Genomic DNA, 15978 nt, shown 5'->3' with positions numbered 1-15978 from the left:
AATCCAGCTCAGTTCAGCAACCTTCAGAAGTGAAAAATATCAGGTGATTCAAAACCACCATGAGGTGCGCCTGGAATGGCTAACCAGAACTCAGGAGCAAGTAAGACCAGGCAATAGCAAGTTAGTGACGGGACAGGAACAAAAATAAGCGAACTAAGAACATAGATGTGTATGATGTCCTTGCCAGTGGCATTTGTGCACAGTGCTAGGCTCACCATAAATTAATGAAGTCCCCCGCCGTGGAGGTTCTTAACAGAAGCAAAATTCAAACAGCCTGCACAGACAAAGAAAGCCAGAAAGTCGATTGAAAGTGCACCGCTGTACCATATACTTCGGTTGACAAAATTGGCCTTTTGTGCTTCGTGGCTTAACTATAGCTTGAGATAGAGGTGCCTGTACCAGCCGGGAGTCGTCGATAGATTTAAACAGAAGAAAAGCCTGTACAGTCTGCGTCAACCTTGTGTAGAGCGCTCAAGAGGTGTCCTTCCTTGCATAAACGTCGGCAGTATATTGTAGCGTATTTCAAGGCTACGCTTGCGCAGAAGTAGCGCCACATAAACTGGAAGCAGGGTGGGCACACACAGTTTGCCCGCAAACCATGGGCTCCTTTCAAATTTCATTTTTGGCTGCGTGGTCGAGCGCACTACACAAGGTGACGCAGGTTGTTTTTTGCGAACAGGCTTTCTGTTACCTGCACGATGTCGCTGGATCAAAAGTTGTTATTAGTTGACACCTTCTACCATCGCAAGGAAACATAGTAGAGATGCTCCTCGCTTGATGACTTCTGAATCATTTCAATATACGCCACAGGTGGGTTAAATATTTGACCTTACCTTGAGAGCCACACAGGGGAACATCTGAACGATAAGACAACTACAGTTACGTGTGTATAAGCTTCTTGAAACTTCATCAAAAAACACGTCCTTTCTCATCTGTACGATGAAACTCTAGTGAGGGCATTACAGGAAAGGAACACGTTTTCGAGAAAGCATGAAGCGAAAGAAAAACATTACCAGCCACGAACAGTGGTTACCAAAACTGTAGGAGTTGAGCAGATCAGCAGGCCCTCTGAAAACCACTGTTTAACAGCCTATGCCCCAAAAGAAATGCACAAGGTGAAGCAGTGACGCCAGCTGCGCACGGCGCAATGGTTTGCCAAAAAATTCAAGCCGCCCTGCCTGCTAAGGACTCACTTCATTCCCTTGTCAAACAGTGTGCGTACATACAGAGCAGCACCTCCGAGTAGTCTACTTCAGTGCTTCTGAGTGAAACCAAAGCTTCACAAGTCCATTCAGTAATGCAGCCGCTTTTTTACGATTCTCTCAGCTCCTTTTATGCTCTGGGTCAATAATCAACCCCAAACCTCGGCAAAATCACAAACCATGCATAAGATTTAGCGACTAGGCCCATAAAACGGCACAGCAGATGAAATAGCTCATAGCAGCCAGGCGCAAATAAACTAAAATCAGGCACTAGCAATTAATCTAACGGTTTTCTTCCATATTTTCATCATGACCTGCACCAAACAAGTCATCAAAAATATTTTGCTTGATTTCTTGGCTTGCATGGTTTAGGCATGCAGTCACTAAATTTTACGAAGCCAATAGAACTTCCACCTGCAGATCGCAATTAAATTGTAGGATTTAATGTCCTGAAGTTTCACATGGAGTTTCACAGACGCCCTAGTGGGAAGCTCCGGATTAATTTCTACTAGCTGGGGTTCTTTTGCCTACCCTGACATCATACGGCTCATTGGCATCTTTGTATTTCCATTTTATCCACACACGGTCGCCGCAACGGCTACATCGCAACCTTGGAATTAGCAGTCGAACGCCGAAGTCACAAAGCCATCGTGACGGCGGTACATTCAATTCCTCAACTCTAAGCATAACAAAGCATTTTCACGCGAGTGTCTCTGACGGCAATCGCAGTAAGGTGAACTGAAACACTGCGGTGGCCAAAGAAGAGTCCTTGGTAAGAATAAAATTCTTCCAGAATGCAATGGAACACAGACTTCAATAAATGTGTAAAAAAAGAAGTCTGAGCCTTTCTTAATTACGGTTTAAACAAAGCTGGTAGCTGTGAAACTATGTCACTTTGCCAGCACAAATGATGACATGATTTCACTACGGTTCAAATTTCTTGACCGCCTTCGTAAAGAAAGCAGGTCGTAGAGAACTGTAATTATGCAAGAGCAACCTGGCTGTAGCCATTTAAGAAAGCTCAAGGACATGCAAACGCTGTTTTAATATATCCAAAATTACACTTGGTACGAAAACACTGGCTGACACTGTTTTGTTATTTTCAAACCAAAGGAGCGAAACACTAGCCGACGGTCCAGTGAGTCGCATTAGTGGCTTAGCCGCAGTAAGGCGGATGATTTCACTAAAAAAAAAGAGAAATGGAAGGTGACTTCCTTTGCGAAAACGAGTTTCAGATTTCAACGCAGCGCTGGGAGTAAACGATAACGCGGTAAAACTCCAAACAAACAGCAGCATGGAGCGCCAACGAGCGTGAAACAGAGCAACGTTCGCAGGAATCGAAGCGTTCACTTCATGCAAGTAGCGAGCAACCGCTAGCACCTCTACCGCCAAATAGCCAAATGGAGTACAACATTCCTAAAATTCAAAATAAACAAACAGCAAATGGGTGATTATCAAACTGGACCTCATATTTTTATGTCAAACTCAGCATTTACAACTTTTAGAAAGATTTATTTTCGTTTGAAATGGTTAAAACCACGTTGACATAAACTATAAACTCTATCGCCGCCGAGCGGAGCGACACCAAGCAGCAAGCTGCGGCGTGCTGGACGCAAAGAAGATGAGCGCGAGCGGACCGGGCGAAGGTGTCGATTACCGCTGCGGCAGCATTCGCTGCGCCGGTGGAACCGCTGGTGATTTGAGGCGGACCGAATAGGCGTTCGCAATATGAAGCAAATTTCATCCTCCGCGCAAATACCCTCGACTTTGACGGCCAGTATGCTACCTAAGTCCATCCAGCCTTTCGAGTGAATTGTTAGCTGCACTCGATTTAAACCTTCATTATACATGTATAAGGATTTCGGGCTGCAAAGGTTTAAACGAACTTTTGGGGTTTGAGTACAAACATCGGTCTTTGCACCGGCCACAACACCTGCTTGCCTGCTCTTCGAAACCTCAAGCGTAAATATCGGAGTAGCGCAGAGCCATGTTATAATTTATGTGCCGTGATCTACAAGATATTTAACCCATGGCAACAATTCTCTGCTACTAGCTTGAGCGTATAGCCGCGTCTCCGTAACGTAGTCTGAAGGTACACGACACAGATAAAATTCTAAGAAAACGTCTAACTACGGACGTTTTAGAGATACTTCCGCGCAAACGTCTTACTGTAAACGTTATAGAAAAGTCTGAGATGAGGCTGTTTGCTGTAAACGTCTGTGAGACGTTTCAATCTAGCGCAAGACATCTGTAGTCATTTGCAGCTGTTTCACAACGTTTTCTAGACATTTTGTGATAAGTGCCACTGAGCCAGCGCTGTTCTGTTCCTAATATGGATTATGAGGAGAGGAGGCGATGAGAAGCGCAGGCGCCGCCGTGGGTAGGACACACGAGGTGCCCCGCTCATGCGCGCTGCCCATCGATAACTTGAGACGCTTCACACCTGTGCGGCGAGGCATCATCACAACGTCTAGTCGCTCTCCTTGCCTACGTGCTATCCTTTCGAATGCATTTCCATATTGTGAAGAATAAAAGAAGTCTGCTCAGGATCTCCACGCTGTCAGCGTAGATCTTTTTATCCTGCATCAAGGACGAAGCACTCGCTCGCTTCAACAAACAGGCTACTTTCCGAATCTCACGGTGTGCCCATAAAACAGCTCCACAGGCGAGGCCTCTGCGGCTGTAGTCAGTGGTAATAACGTTTAGCTAAAGAGTACGAAGTCATGTGTTCGATTAAACGCATTGGCCTCCCCTTTTGGATGACGAATTGTCGTTTAAATACTGAAGAGGAAATTGATCCGCAGCCCTTAAGAGTGATATGCATTATAGGCACTTCAACGACTGTAGGTCGTAAAAATTCAATAATTGTATGTCAGTAAGTGATAACGGTTTTTCTTTAACCGACACTTAGAATATGTGACCTAGCAGCGTGCAGTTAGCATTCATTCCCCTTGATTTTCGGTTCTCATTGCAGGTCTGCGCGCTGCGAGGTTGCCTTATGCTCGTATCATACCGAGACCAACGCTAAAGCACGCCCAAAACACAGAATTGGGGAGGGGGGATGTCCTGCTAACAGGTCCAGTTTGTTGATAGATGTGGCAAGTGCGACACTATGGTCGTACTGTAGTCTGAACGCAGTTTCTCGCAATCAGGTAATTATTACGTAGACGAGTACGTTCCACAATTTTGAATAGACTGTCATTTTGTAGTCGGACACGCATGAATTATGAGGTTGTCACCAGTGTCACAATAATGGCGAGAACAGCATAAAACTGCGCCCGCTTGTTCATGAATGGTAAGGGGTAAATTGTGACGACAGCAGCACACAGCCGCCTCGACAAAAAATAAACAAGACAAAATACTGCCACACGATGGGTATTTAGACGAAGGTGACGAGTACCCTGCGACCGCGAAAGGAATTCACATAAGCGATTTTACGACCAAGACATTTTTGTGCCCAAGAAACGGTGTTGTGTGTTTCCTGTAGCCATATTTCATTATTTGTTTCTTTCGCACTTTACGCAGGGGGCTGACACGAGACAATGAAGCCCAGTGTGCTTTCAGTGTGGCTGCTGCTGGCTGCCTTTTGCAGCCTGCGCGTCAGCTATTGTGCACCAACGCTTCGACGCTGGGACGCGGTAAGAAAATTTTTTGCCGCCGCCCTCTACAACGTGACACTGCCGCCGCAGCACCTTGACAAGGTGAGTGCGCGTGTTGCGCTGTGAAGCTAGGTATTCGGCGCCCCTGAGTCTTCTTTTGTTGGCTTTTTCAGTGGCGCTCCGAGTCAGTGTGTTGTCGAGCTTCTGTTTGGCGTGCCCGGTGTGCTGGTGGTTCAGTACCGTTAGCGCCCTCCATCTACCAAGAGCTCTCAATTAAACAGGTTCTGCACGGACTAGAACCTACGGCGACGCGAGGAAGCGAGGGCTTGTCTCACAGAAGGCAGCCTGGTTTGACCGTCGTGCGGCTTGTTTTTACACTTTATGCTCTGGCCCAACTGGTATTTTAAGAATAACAAAGAAATAATTCTTGGAACCTTAAACACGCCAAAAAAAATGTACAACCGGCTTCGCAGCCGTTAGCAACTTTATTCGGTGTCTCGTGTTCAAAACGCTTTTTCGCAATTTCTCTGATAATGAAGCAACCAGTCCGGCATTTTCTCTTACTTTCAAGTCTACCTGACATTTTACGAGCACAGAAGAGCAGATAAAAAGCAAAGAAAAGTTTTATTTCCTGTTTTCGTATTATGGAGGGGAGTAAAGACTGTGCATAAGACAGACAGAAGAAGATACTAGACACGATGGTGCAGCAACTGAGTGTTATGGGATGGCACACGGATTCCGTTGAGGCGTTTTGCCGGCGTTGTTTTTGTTACGCTCCTACAGTCGGCGAGGCGGGGATTTAGGAGCAAATGTTATGGGCCCCAAATCGTCGCACTAAAGCGGGACAGATTCCATTCGAATTTGCATGAAATCTAACGTAGAACTGCTAGTCGCAAATTGCGCCAGCCACCGATAGTACATCGAACCACCCAGCAGCACATACAAGGGCGCCTCTGGAAGATGGTGATGTGCTTGGGGGATCGGGACCGAGTCCTTCACCGCATGGCGATGAAGTAGGCAAACTACGAAGGGAAGCCTTCAGGAGAATCAGCAAATTTGAAGATTTATTTACATATTTACAAGATAACAAGTAGGCCAGAAATCAGAAATGAAGCCCTCCGAAATATTCCAGATTGCGGCTTAAATACAGTTGATATTCCCCAGGCACCTAGCTAAGGAATCCAGTAGCTGGTCGAGCGTCCAATGGGCCTTTAGCTTCTTCATAGGCTCCACCTTCACCGCGTGACTGCGCACAACGGACAAAAACACACACAGGGAAGAAGGAATCCTGGCGCCTTGCAGTCGCGGACTGCGATTTCCCGCGGGCCGACCAGGCCCAAAGGGTCGCTGGCTCCTTATGCGGCGATCCCGTCCGTGGGAGACACGAGTTCTGACGGCTCACACCGGTGAACTCTCCACGAGGGAAGGGCGAATTAGCCGTGTCCACTCCCGCTTTGTCGCGCCGCCCAGGTGCAAGCAGTCGATGGGTTGGCGCTGCCGCCAGAGCACAGTGCAGGAGAAGTGCCGCATTCTACATCACCGGCGAAGAGGATTAGGTGCCTTTGTTCACGGTGACGCCTTCGCCAGACGCCACCCCCACGCCGGCGTTTCTTGTGTCTTCTCCTAAAAACAGCGCCTTCGGTCAAGGTAGCTCGATGGCGCCTGCCTGGCTTGTCTGTTACCGCTGTCCGGGCCTCCGATCACAACACCGGTCACACTACGGCATCGGTGTCTATGGGGAGCGCCTATGCATCCGAGGGTAATTTTTTATCGCACGTATACAGAGGGCATGTATGCAATGCATGCGCAAAGAGAGAGAAGAGCTAAAAAGTGACAGAGGAAGAATCACGGTATTACGATTTTATTCTGAGCTTCGCAGCGAGGGCATGGAATGATACTCAGGAAATACAGGGTCTGTTCTGAAAGTAGTAGGACTCATTTCTTTAAATAAAATTAATTCATGAGAGTACTAAAAACGATTATAATTTTTCACCCTTACAAAAATGACTTTTGAGCTTCAGTTGACGCCTTGTTGAGCTCCTGTTGAATCAACTGAAAACCCACATGAACTCAATGTATGTTGAGCCTACACAACACCTGCTACACGGAATTTTTGTTGAGCGTAGTCAAGAGATTTACTATTGAGCAATTTCTGTTGAACTTAAGTTTAATCATCTCAAGACAGCCGTTTCTAAGCCTAACTAAATGAAATCATTTCGTCATGCATCGTGTAAACAGAACCTGATCACATTACACTTATTAAGAACGCACGCAACACCCGTCGAAACTCTCATAAACCGCTCAAAGTCATTTTCTTGCATAGAAAAAAGTGCAATATGCTCATTCAGACATACCTACTTTGGATGATTCGTATGTGCTCTCATAAAAAAGGGCGCATATTTATGCTTTATTTAAGTTGTTTATGAATGAATCAAGGTCGTCAAATAATAGACCGTTGCATATGAACTTCATTACTTCTACTACGCATAAAATAAATAAATATTAATAGTAGTAACTGACATAACTTTGCTGATCGGCAGTCTACAACCTGCGCAGGTCCGGACACCCCTGAGTAGGACTATATAAGGGCGAAGCCGAAGTTAAACTCAAGATCGTAAGATGAACTCTGTCAGTTCTTTCTATAGCCTCGTGTGCAGCACTGTCCCATGCTCTTTATCTGATGGATGTGTAGGGCTTATGTATATATATTGATGTACATACGTGTTTGTGCGTATGTGAGGAGCACTACGTCACAGGGGATGACGGCTTCACGTTAACGAGAAATTGCAGGAATAAATATGAATATACCGCCGAAAATTGCATTGGTAGTCGGTCCATCTGGCGCAATACGAATGTATTCCCAGGATTTTTTTGCTTTTTTACCCCAGCCAAGATTCAGAATGGCGTGTTGATTCACTCCCGTAATTCCAACATGAATTCAACATGAACGCAAAGCAGAAATTTCATTGAGAATGCTCAACTCTAGCGCAGTGGCCACTTTTCCAATGAGTTTAAACTCGGCCTCAACAATTCACCAACACTAGCCCATCCTGGTCACAACAAAAATTCAACATGGCGTGTTGAGTCTGCTCATGAGAACTTCAACACTGTCTCAAGAAGCATTTTTGTAAGGGCAAAGTAGCGCCCTTCCGCACCTACACGCTGCTGCTAATGAGTTTTCCAGTTTTCGTACGCCTCCAGGAACGCCTGGACCGGAATGCTGTTTAGCTCCTCGTCACGGCCGGTTGAACCGCCTCTACTAATCCGTGATGTTTCTCCTTGAGCGTCGACTTTATTTTCGGGAATGGAAAAAAGTCTGGCGGGGCCAAGTCGAGGCTGTAGGGGGCTGAGACAGCGTTGCCGCCTTGTACTGGGCCAAAAATACGGGTCCTCATTCACATGATGAAGAACATCCTGGAAGATCGCTTTACGGTTGACCTTTTGCTCCTCTGACAACACTCCCGGCACTAACTTCGCGCACACTTTCCTCATGGCTACGTTTTCTTTCGCGATCTCAAAAACTTGGTTTTGAGGAATGCTCAAGTCATCAGCAATCATTCTGATACTCATCCTACAATCACTGTTCAGTAACTGTTACACTCCCTGCACATTTTCGTTGGTCTTGCTGGTCGAAAGGCGTCCTGAGTGGTCGTCGTCTTCCACTCTTTCCTTACATTCTCGGAGCAGCTTGCGCCACTCAAAAAATACCTGGTCTACCGATGGCAACGCCACCGTAGGCCTCCTTAATCATGTCGTGAGTCTCTTTGCCCGTTTTACCAAGATTTACACAAAATTTGATCGCGTATCGCTGATCCGGTAAACGCTCCATGATTTTGCGTGACGAGACATTTCGACAGGGCTTCACAGTACAAGGGACCTGCTCTCTTCAACGGCCAAGAGCCGACTGGCGATTTTCCCCAGCGTTCCCAATATCCCCCTTCAACGATCCTGCACGCGCAGACCGCCTCTCGTCCGCCCGTTCGCCCAGGAAAAAACCAGTCCTACTACTTTCAGAACAGACCCTGTATGTTCTGCACGAAGACTTGAATAGACCGATTTCATAAAGCAAACAGCGCTTGCGCGAGTACACCGGAAGTTGCCCCGCCGCCATGCTTGTTGTAGTACAGACGGAGCGCCGTGGTATTCCAGCCGCTGTAGCCGTGGCCGCTGCGACGTTTCAACGCAAGATTCCACGGCCTAGGCTGCTTAGCAGTCCGTTGTGTGGGACGTACGCCGGAGCTTCTAATCATCGGTACCGTTTCCCATGTAAGTATTTCAACGTATTATCGTGTTTTGATAAAGCGCTTTAGAAAGGAAACTTGCTCCTCACCGCCTTGTCTGCTGCCGTATTCGCATCTTTTTTCAATGTAATCCTGCTTTTTGTTTCTTCATTAGCCCCTTAGAAAAAAAAAGAGAAGCTGCCCGCCTGGGATAAGGCTTCTCAGAAGTCTCTGCGAACCATGATAAAAGGGTCGATATAGTACGTTCAGTGAAAACCGCCGCGGAAATATTCAAGGGCCCCTCTGTGTCAACGCGCTTGAGTAAACTGCACAGGTATCGAGCCTGTCGACGGTTGCGGAGCCAGACCGCCTTCATAGTGTGGTTGGTATGCAGTCATTCGATAATAAAGAAAACAAGGTTGGAACTGTTTGGCGCTTTGGATCGGTGACCGAGCACGCGAAGGCTCGCGTTGTTTCCTGTATATTAGCAACGCGGAGTTCGTTTCGAAAAATGTTAACTGCGCGAAATGCATGTTTGAGAACAACAACCACTGTAATATGAGCCTGGATGACAGTGAATGACTGCTCAAAAAACATTTAGTGTGCACTAGCTGTGTCGTCGTCCGTATACGGGCTCGCCAACTGTCCAGCGCGACTGCGGGTTCGCACCTGTGTGTAGGTGTGCATGATTTATCTCGGACGTTCATGGCAGCACAATCTAGAGACTGAGCTCGTTTTTATACTACATTCTAAAAGTACTGACAGGCCTCTTGAACTGTGCAGACAGCATGCGACAGCTTTGTGGGTTCAATCAATTTTCTCTGCAGGCAAACGTGGAACCAGATATGGCTGGACCCAGCGAGCTGAACCAGCAGGAATCGACTCGCGAAACGAGATCACTGAACCAGTTTTTTGCAAAAGAGCACATATACAGGTATGAAATAAATGGTGCAGAAGCCCGAAATGAACTCCTACTTAAATTAATTAACATAAATTAAATACACAAAATAATAAAATAAAGCACCAATTAAGGTTGCTTTTTCCAATCAAAGCACCGTAATAAAATCACGAGAAGAAATGATGCCTTTGTAAATTGCTTTCGGTAGCTTTGATCGAACCATAGTGGGCAAAAAGCCAATTTTTTAGTTGTTTGCATGTTGATTTTTTCAGTGATGTCTCATTATCAGGGGCCATAGTTACTTGGACCACTGTGACTCCCACACTTCTTCATAGCATGTCATCCAAACAACGGCGGTTTGATGCATCCTTGCTTCTCTGTTTATTATGCAGATACATTGAAATAAAGGGAGCCCGCAAACACAGAGAAGATGGCCTGCGCCTGTTTACGTCTGGCCACCTACACAAGCTCGAATTTTCCACCAGGGCATCTCCAGCAACTATTGTGCGTGCTGAAGTGCTAGCATCTATGTCCACACGAACGTTGTACAAAGTGAGCACTGAAGTCTCAAAATGTGATGGTGAAGTGATCACTGGCCATTGCTCATGTGTTGCAGGAAAGGGAGGGGTGTGTAAGCATGTTTGCTGTCTGCTGTATGGCCTCATGCATATTGCGCAGCATGACCTGCGTAGCGTACCAGAAGCGGTCTCATGTACAGAGACAGAACGCCAATGGTACCATCCAAGGAACCCAAGAGCAATAAGTGGACAGATAAGCAACCTGGTGTTCAGCAAAGACACAACAGAAAGGATTAGTCCTGCTGTAAGCCACCACAAAAAACGAATGGAGTATTCATTTCTTGGGAGCGAGAATTTAAATGTCCGCACCTCACAACTGGTCAACTTGCATGCAAAGCTTAAAGCAAGCGGCCTTCATTGCTTTGCTGATGTGCTAGAGGCGAATGATTTTTTGCCTGTCCGACAAGAGAGAACTGTGGAGTCAGACGCAGCCACAGCGGTTAAATTGCCCTCTCGCTGGTTGGAACGGGTGAAAGAGAATTCTCCGTCAGCCTTGTACACACGCGAGGAGGTGACTGCAATTGAGGTAGCCACTCGGCTGCAAAGTGCAAGTCCCCTGTGGCACTCCTACAGGGAAGGCCTCATCACAGCCTCAATTGCACACAGGGTCTATACATGGGTACACACTTGTAAAACAAAAATGGGACCCCATGATGCCCGGTCTGTAACTAATGCAGTCATGGGTAAAAAACCACGTGTTACTTATGCAATGAAAAGAGGGTTGCTACTTGAAGCTGAGGCACGAGCAGCTTTTATCAGCCAGAATAACAACCATGCTGACATCAGTGTCAAAGAATGTGGCCTTTTTCTTTCATGCCACCAGCCATTTCTGGGTGCAAGTCCAGACGGCATTGTTTCCTGTGGCTGCTGCGAAGTTCGCCTCATTGAGATCAAAATCCCAATGGATGTGGAGGCATTTAAAAAGCGTGAACTACGTGATGGGCATCTGAAGCCCACAAGCAAGTACTACACGCAAGTGCAAATGCAAATGGGTGTGGTTGCCGTTATGTCATGCGTGCTGTTATTTTACAGCAAAGAGAAGTGCCTGCAGGTTACAGTGCTCTTCAGTGAACCATTTTTCATTGAATTAGTGGACCGTTGCTCACATTTCATTAAGATGTACTTGCTACCGTTCATTTCAAACACACGCTGAAACAAATCTTGAAAGAATGGCATCAGTGTGCATGTGTTGTATGTGCGTGTTACAAACAAGGGCCTAAACTCATCCTAAACTCACATGAAAAAGCAGTCTCTCACCGTACTGAAGGATTGATTTAAATGGAAAAGACTCATGTTACTATTTATTTGAGTAAAAAAAGTTGTAAAGTGCGAGGTTCAATGTCCTAAATCGACACGTGGCCTCCAGATTGAATTAGACTGCATGGGGTCCTTCAACAGGCTCTGACATTGCATAGCACATGTGCATGTCTTGTATGTCTTCATCAATACATGGCCGCAATGGGTTAAACACAGGCTCCCGGGATCAGTAGCCGAGCACCTTAACCACCGATTTTCCCCTTTATCACACGCAGCAATTAGTGTTGTGCAAGCTATTAAAGCAGCTACGACAGTTTGGTTTATGGGGTTTAACGTCCCAAAGCGACTCAGGCTATGAGGGACGCCGTAGTGAAGGGCTCCGGAAATTTCGACCACCTCGGGTCGGGCCTCTAGAATTTCTCCTCCAAAGAAATTCAACCGCCGCAGCCGGGATCGAACCCGCGTCTTTAGGGTCAGCAGCCGAGCACCATAACCACTGAGCCACCGCGGCGGCTCTACGATAGTTTGCGTAGTGATGTTGAGTCTCCTCTATGTGCTCTAAAAAAAAGCGTTTTAGGCGGCTCTTAGGAATTATGTCTGGAGTGCATTTTTAGCTGCCGATCACTGCGAGGAGAAATGTCTGCTCATTTGGTTTCTGGAAAAAAAATGGTGTGTGCCTTTTGATATTTGTGTTATTTTTATTGCTCTAATCATTTTTATCAGTCTAGCATTTCATTTTTCAATGCATATCTGTGATTAACAGGTGTATAAAGAGCAATGAATTTTATTGTTCAAAGTCACTCAAGAACTGTTGGTACTCAGGGAACGGTATTTTCAGTACAAATCTTTGATAAGCATGCCTGAGAATACCAAGAAGCAGTTATTAGTACCTAAGATGCATAATTTTTTACGCAAATTTATTTGTGCAATGCATGGTGGTACGTACAAATAGAGAAACTACTGTGAGATGCATGAAACAATTTGTATCACTGGAAAAATGTTAAGTTTGTGGCTGTATTTATGTGCATTTTACTACTTTTTTGTCTTATTCAGAGTTCTATTACATGTACCTAAAAAACTCACGAGTATTGTCGGTTTTGAAGTGTTATAAAATAAAACTGCATGTTTAATGCAGTTGGGTACTGCCCGTGCACTGTGTCTCCAGTGCTTTGTTTTCAAAGCATATGTGCATTGTGTCAGTAGACAACAGTCAGACAAGATGGTCCATTTGTGAATTAAGTTTCTTGTGCTGTGGTTCCTAGAGTAGTGAGCATTCACTTACAAAATCTCCTGAAAAACTGCGAAGAGCTTTCTTCCAGGAAGTGGCCCGTAGACTGTGAGAACAGTGCAATCGAAGCGACTCTTGTGGACACAACAGAAGTAGGCTACAAAAGCAGAAAAAGGCAAATATCAGCAGTTGAGGTACACTGCGACAATTTATTGGCCAAAGCATCCTGGAAAACAAGAGCCGACCTAAACAACTGGCATGTAACTCAGCATATGTGACAAAAATCATTTAAAATGCACTTCTAGTGCACTGTGCAAAACAGTACAGAGAGCAAAGGTTATTAATCGTATGCATGTATGCTCCATAGAAATAACAGATGGTTGTTCAACAGCCCTCTGCGTGTCTAAACAGGAACTTGATAGTAACAAACAGTTAAAAGAATGGGTTAGCACCTGCTTTACAGCAGTATACATAACATACTCAATACTCCCACTTTCAGTGTTAATCTCTCATGGCAATAATATTCAATAGCAAGGAAGTAGGCAATGTTCTCGTCATATTAAACATGAACATGTGCCTGAGAAAGCTGGTCCCGATAAAAAAATCGCAGTGATCAGGCTTTCATGCCACATGCTGAGCGCTTTACAAATTACCTACAATAACCGCCGTGTAAAAAATTCAGGCAACTGCATGCGGAATAGCTGCTGACTCTTCTGTCCTGTACTCTCGAGGTACTTGCACCACTTAATGTTACTTACTTTAGCAAAGACTGAAGGCAAAATTGATAAGTGTTTAAAAGAAATATAATTTTAAGCAGCACAGTCATACCTTGTTAATATGAGCACTTTCGATCCGATCAAAACTGTCCATAAATTAAGCCATCCATAAAAAATCAATAAAAAAGAAAACATTCAGGACTGATTAAGGCCACCTTCAGTACACTGCAGTTAAGAGCAAATCGGACAAAATTTTTGGGATTTTCGAGTGCATTACCCTGGGCACCATTATTTTTTAAACAATGCGGTGCAGTTTGAAATGAGCGATGGTCCAAGAAACGTGTTATCACGCCTCATAGCATGATGAGGTATCTGCTATTACATCAGTTCATGGCCCTTGAACTACTAGCACACATCTGTATCCAGTAGCCTGAAAACAGCTTTCAGGCTACTAATTCATTGAATATGGCAAATAGTAAGGCCGCTTGGCAATGCCAAGCAGGCAACAAGAAGAAAAAGGGCTCTAACAAAGGGATCAGCACTTTAGGACTGCCTTTCACTGGTGTCTGTAGTCAATGTACAGGAACCTCTGATCGGGGCAGGCATGATTTTGTTCTTGTCGCTATCTATACTAACACAACAAATATACATGGATATAAGCATTGCGCATTTTCACTCTGCCCACTGTTTGGAGAACTTTTCATACGGACAAGTCATAAATATGAAATAGTGTGATCCGCAGAAAAAGTGTTCATATTAATAGTGGTCTCGTTAATGGAGTACGGCTAACGGCTCATGCAGGTGGTGTCACCATCATTAAATGGGATGCACAGCACTATTGTGAGCAAAAGTAAGTGGTGAGCTGTTCTCGAAAATAGGAGTGGTTAGTCAGGTGGCACCAGCATGCAGTTGGGCATATGCTGGTAGGAGTTACTTCGGCTCACAATAACAGTTTGTTACTGTACAGTAGTTAGAGTAAGGGCTGATCAACAAAGTTTGTTAGACGCGCACACACATGCCAAACCTTGTTGAGTTGATCTGACATGCTGTTGGGAAAAACTTGCGACAGGAATCGGAAGTTTTTCACCCTTCCAATTACTCTTTCCACATGTATGCGAAGGCTTGCTATGCGTCTTGTCTCTGCTTCATCTTCTTCCGACAGTTGTGGACGCCCATTCATGAAGGGGGGGATGTTCAAGTGTAGCGAGCGCTGCTTGCACTCATCAGCTATTGTAAATCCCCTGTCGGCCATCACACTGCGCCCAGATGAAAACATGTCAAGAACGCCACATGACTCTTTCAATGCCTTATCTGAGAGCCTCCCAGGTGCAAGATCTGAAGCAAACATGACAAACCCATTGGGGCTGCACACTATTAGGCCTTTGGCAGTGTTGTGCTTTTTGTAGAGCGAATATGTTTCGCTCTGAACCCTGAAGGATGAAGGGGTCCCTATAAATATCTCCGTGTAGTCCATGATGCCGTCAACTGTGTTGTATCCCTTTTCAGTGAACACTTCAGGCCGGTACTTGTCACAAACGGAGGGTGGCATCTATGTCGGCACCTGCATAAAAAGTCCCAAAGGATCATTTTAGCATTTTGGTTAATACATCATTTGACTTGAAGGAATTGGTGAGCGCTAAAAAACCACGGAGAAAGGACGAACACACAGGACGAAGCGCTTTCTAACAACTGTTTTAATCTCAAAAGGAACATGACTATATACACACATTTGACGTCATATCATGCACAGAAGAGGGAGGTACGCACGCGCTGACAAGAATAAAAATGAAGGAAAAAAGGAAAACAGGTAAAAACTACGCGCGCTTACAACAGCCGAAGATTGCTATTCTTGAGATAGGTTAATTCAGTTCCCCCTAACATCACCGAAGGGGAGCTGACGCATTGCTTATCCGGAGCAACGTGCATTGCAAAAGCTTCTATAATTTCTCTTTCCCGTCTGTTTCGAACCCTACCTATAACCTTGGTGTTTTTTAGCAGTGGTATGCATTTACAGTGCGCACAATGAGGTGCCAGATTCCCGGATTTTGCAATTTGTTCACATAATCTTTCGTGTTCCCGGAGCCTCTTGTTAAGGCATCTGCCCGTTTGCCCAACGTAAGTTCGTTGGCAGCTGAGTGGAATGCTGTAAATGACGTTTTCGTCACACTTTACATAGGTGTTTTCGTGTTTGATATTTCACCCAGGATTCTTTTTGTGGTCTTCAGTCTCGTTGACCTTTTTGCACATTCCAATGAGCTTATTGGGAGCTGAGAAAACCAC

General features: G+C 45.4%; 3 protein-coding genes across 3 annotated transcripts in view; 2 read left to right on the top strand and 1 right to left on the bottom strand.

Annotated features, from left to right (window-relative positions):
- The first annotated feature begins 4744 nt into the window (after positions 1-4744).
- The window catches only part of LOC149360629 (sphingomyelin phosphodiesterase-like), a 125092-nt gene continuing 113858 nt past the window's right edge, over positions 4745-15978 (top strand). The window contains exon 1 of the mRNA XM_089572418.1: positions 4745-4903. Within this exon, the coding sequence (XP_089428544.1) occupies positions 4745-4903 (159 nt within the window). The remainder of the gene's footprint in view (positions 4904-15978) is intronic.
- LOC149360633 (uncharacterized) lies at positions 9867-11650 on the top strand. Its single transcript, XM_089575317.1, has 2 exons — positions 9867-9955; positions 10312-11650. Exons 1-2 carry the CDS (start codon positions 9867-9869, stop codon positions 11648-11650), a joined length of 1428 nt encoding a protein of 475 aa, XP_089431443.1.
- Positions 14548-15259, bottom strand: LOC149360632 (uncharacterized). The gene has a single exon (XM_089569350.1). The coding sequence runs from the start codon at positions 15245-15247 to the stop codon at positions 14669-14671; it is 579 nt and encodes a 192-aa protein (XP_089425476.1). The 5' UTR covers positions 15248-15259; the 3' UTR covers positions 14548-14668.

Source organism: Amblyomma mixtum, chromosome 2 (assembly GCF_055824585.1).
Source record: "Amblyomma mixtum isolate Tamu chromosome 2, ASM5582458v1, whole genome shotgun sequence".
In the NCBI taxonomy this organism is placed as follows: domain Eukaryota; kingdom Metazoa; phylum Arthropoda; class Arachnida; order Ixodida; family Ixodidae; genus Amblyomma; species Amblyomma mixtum.
This window is presented reverse-complemented; position numbering and strand designations above follow the sequence as displayed.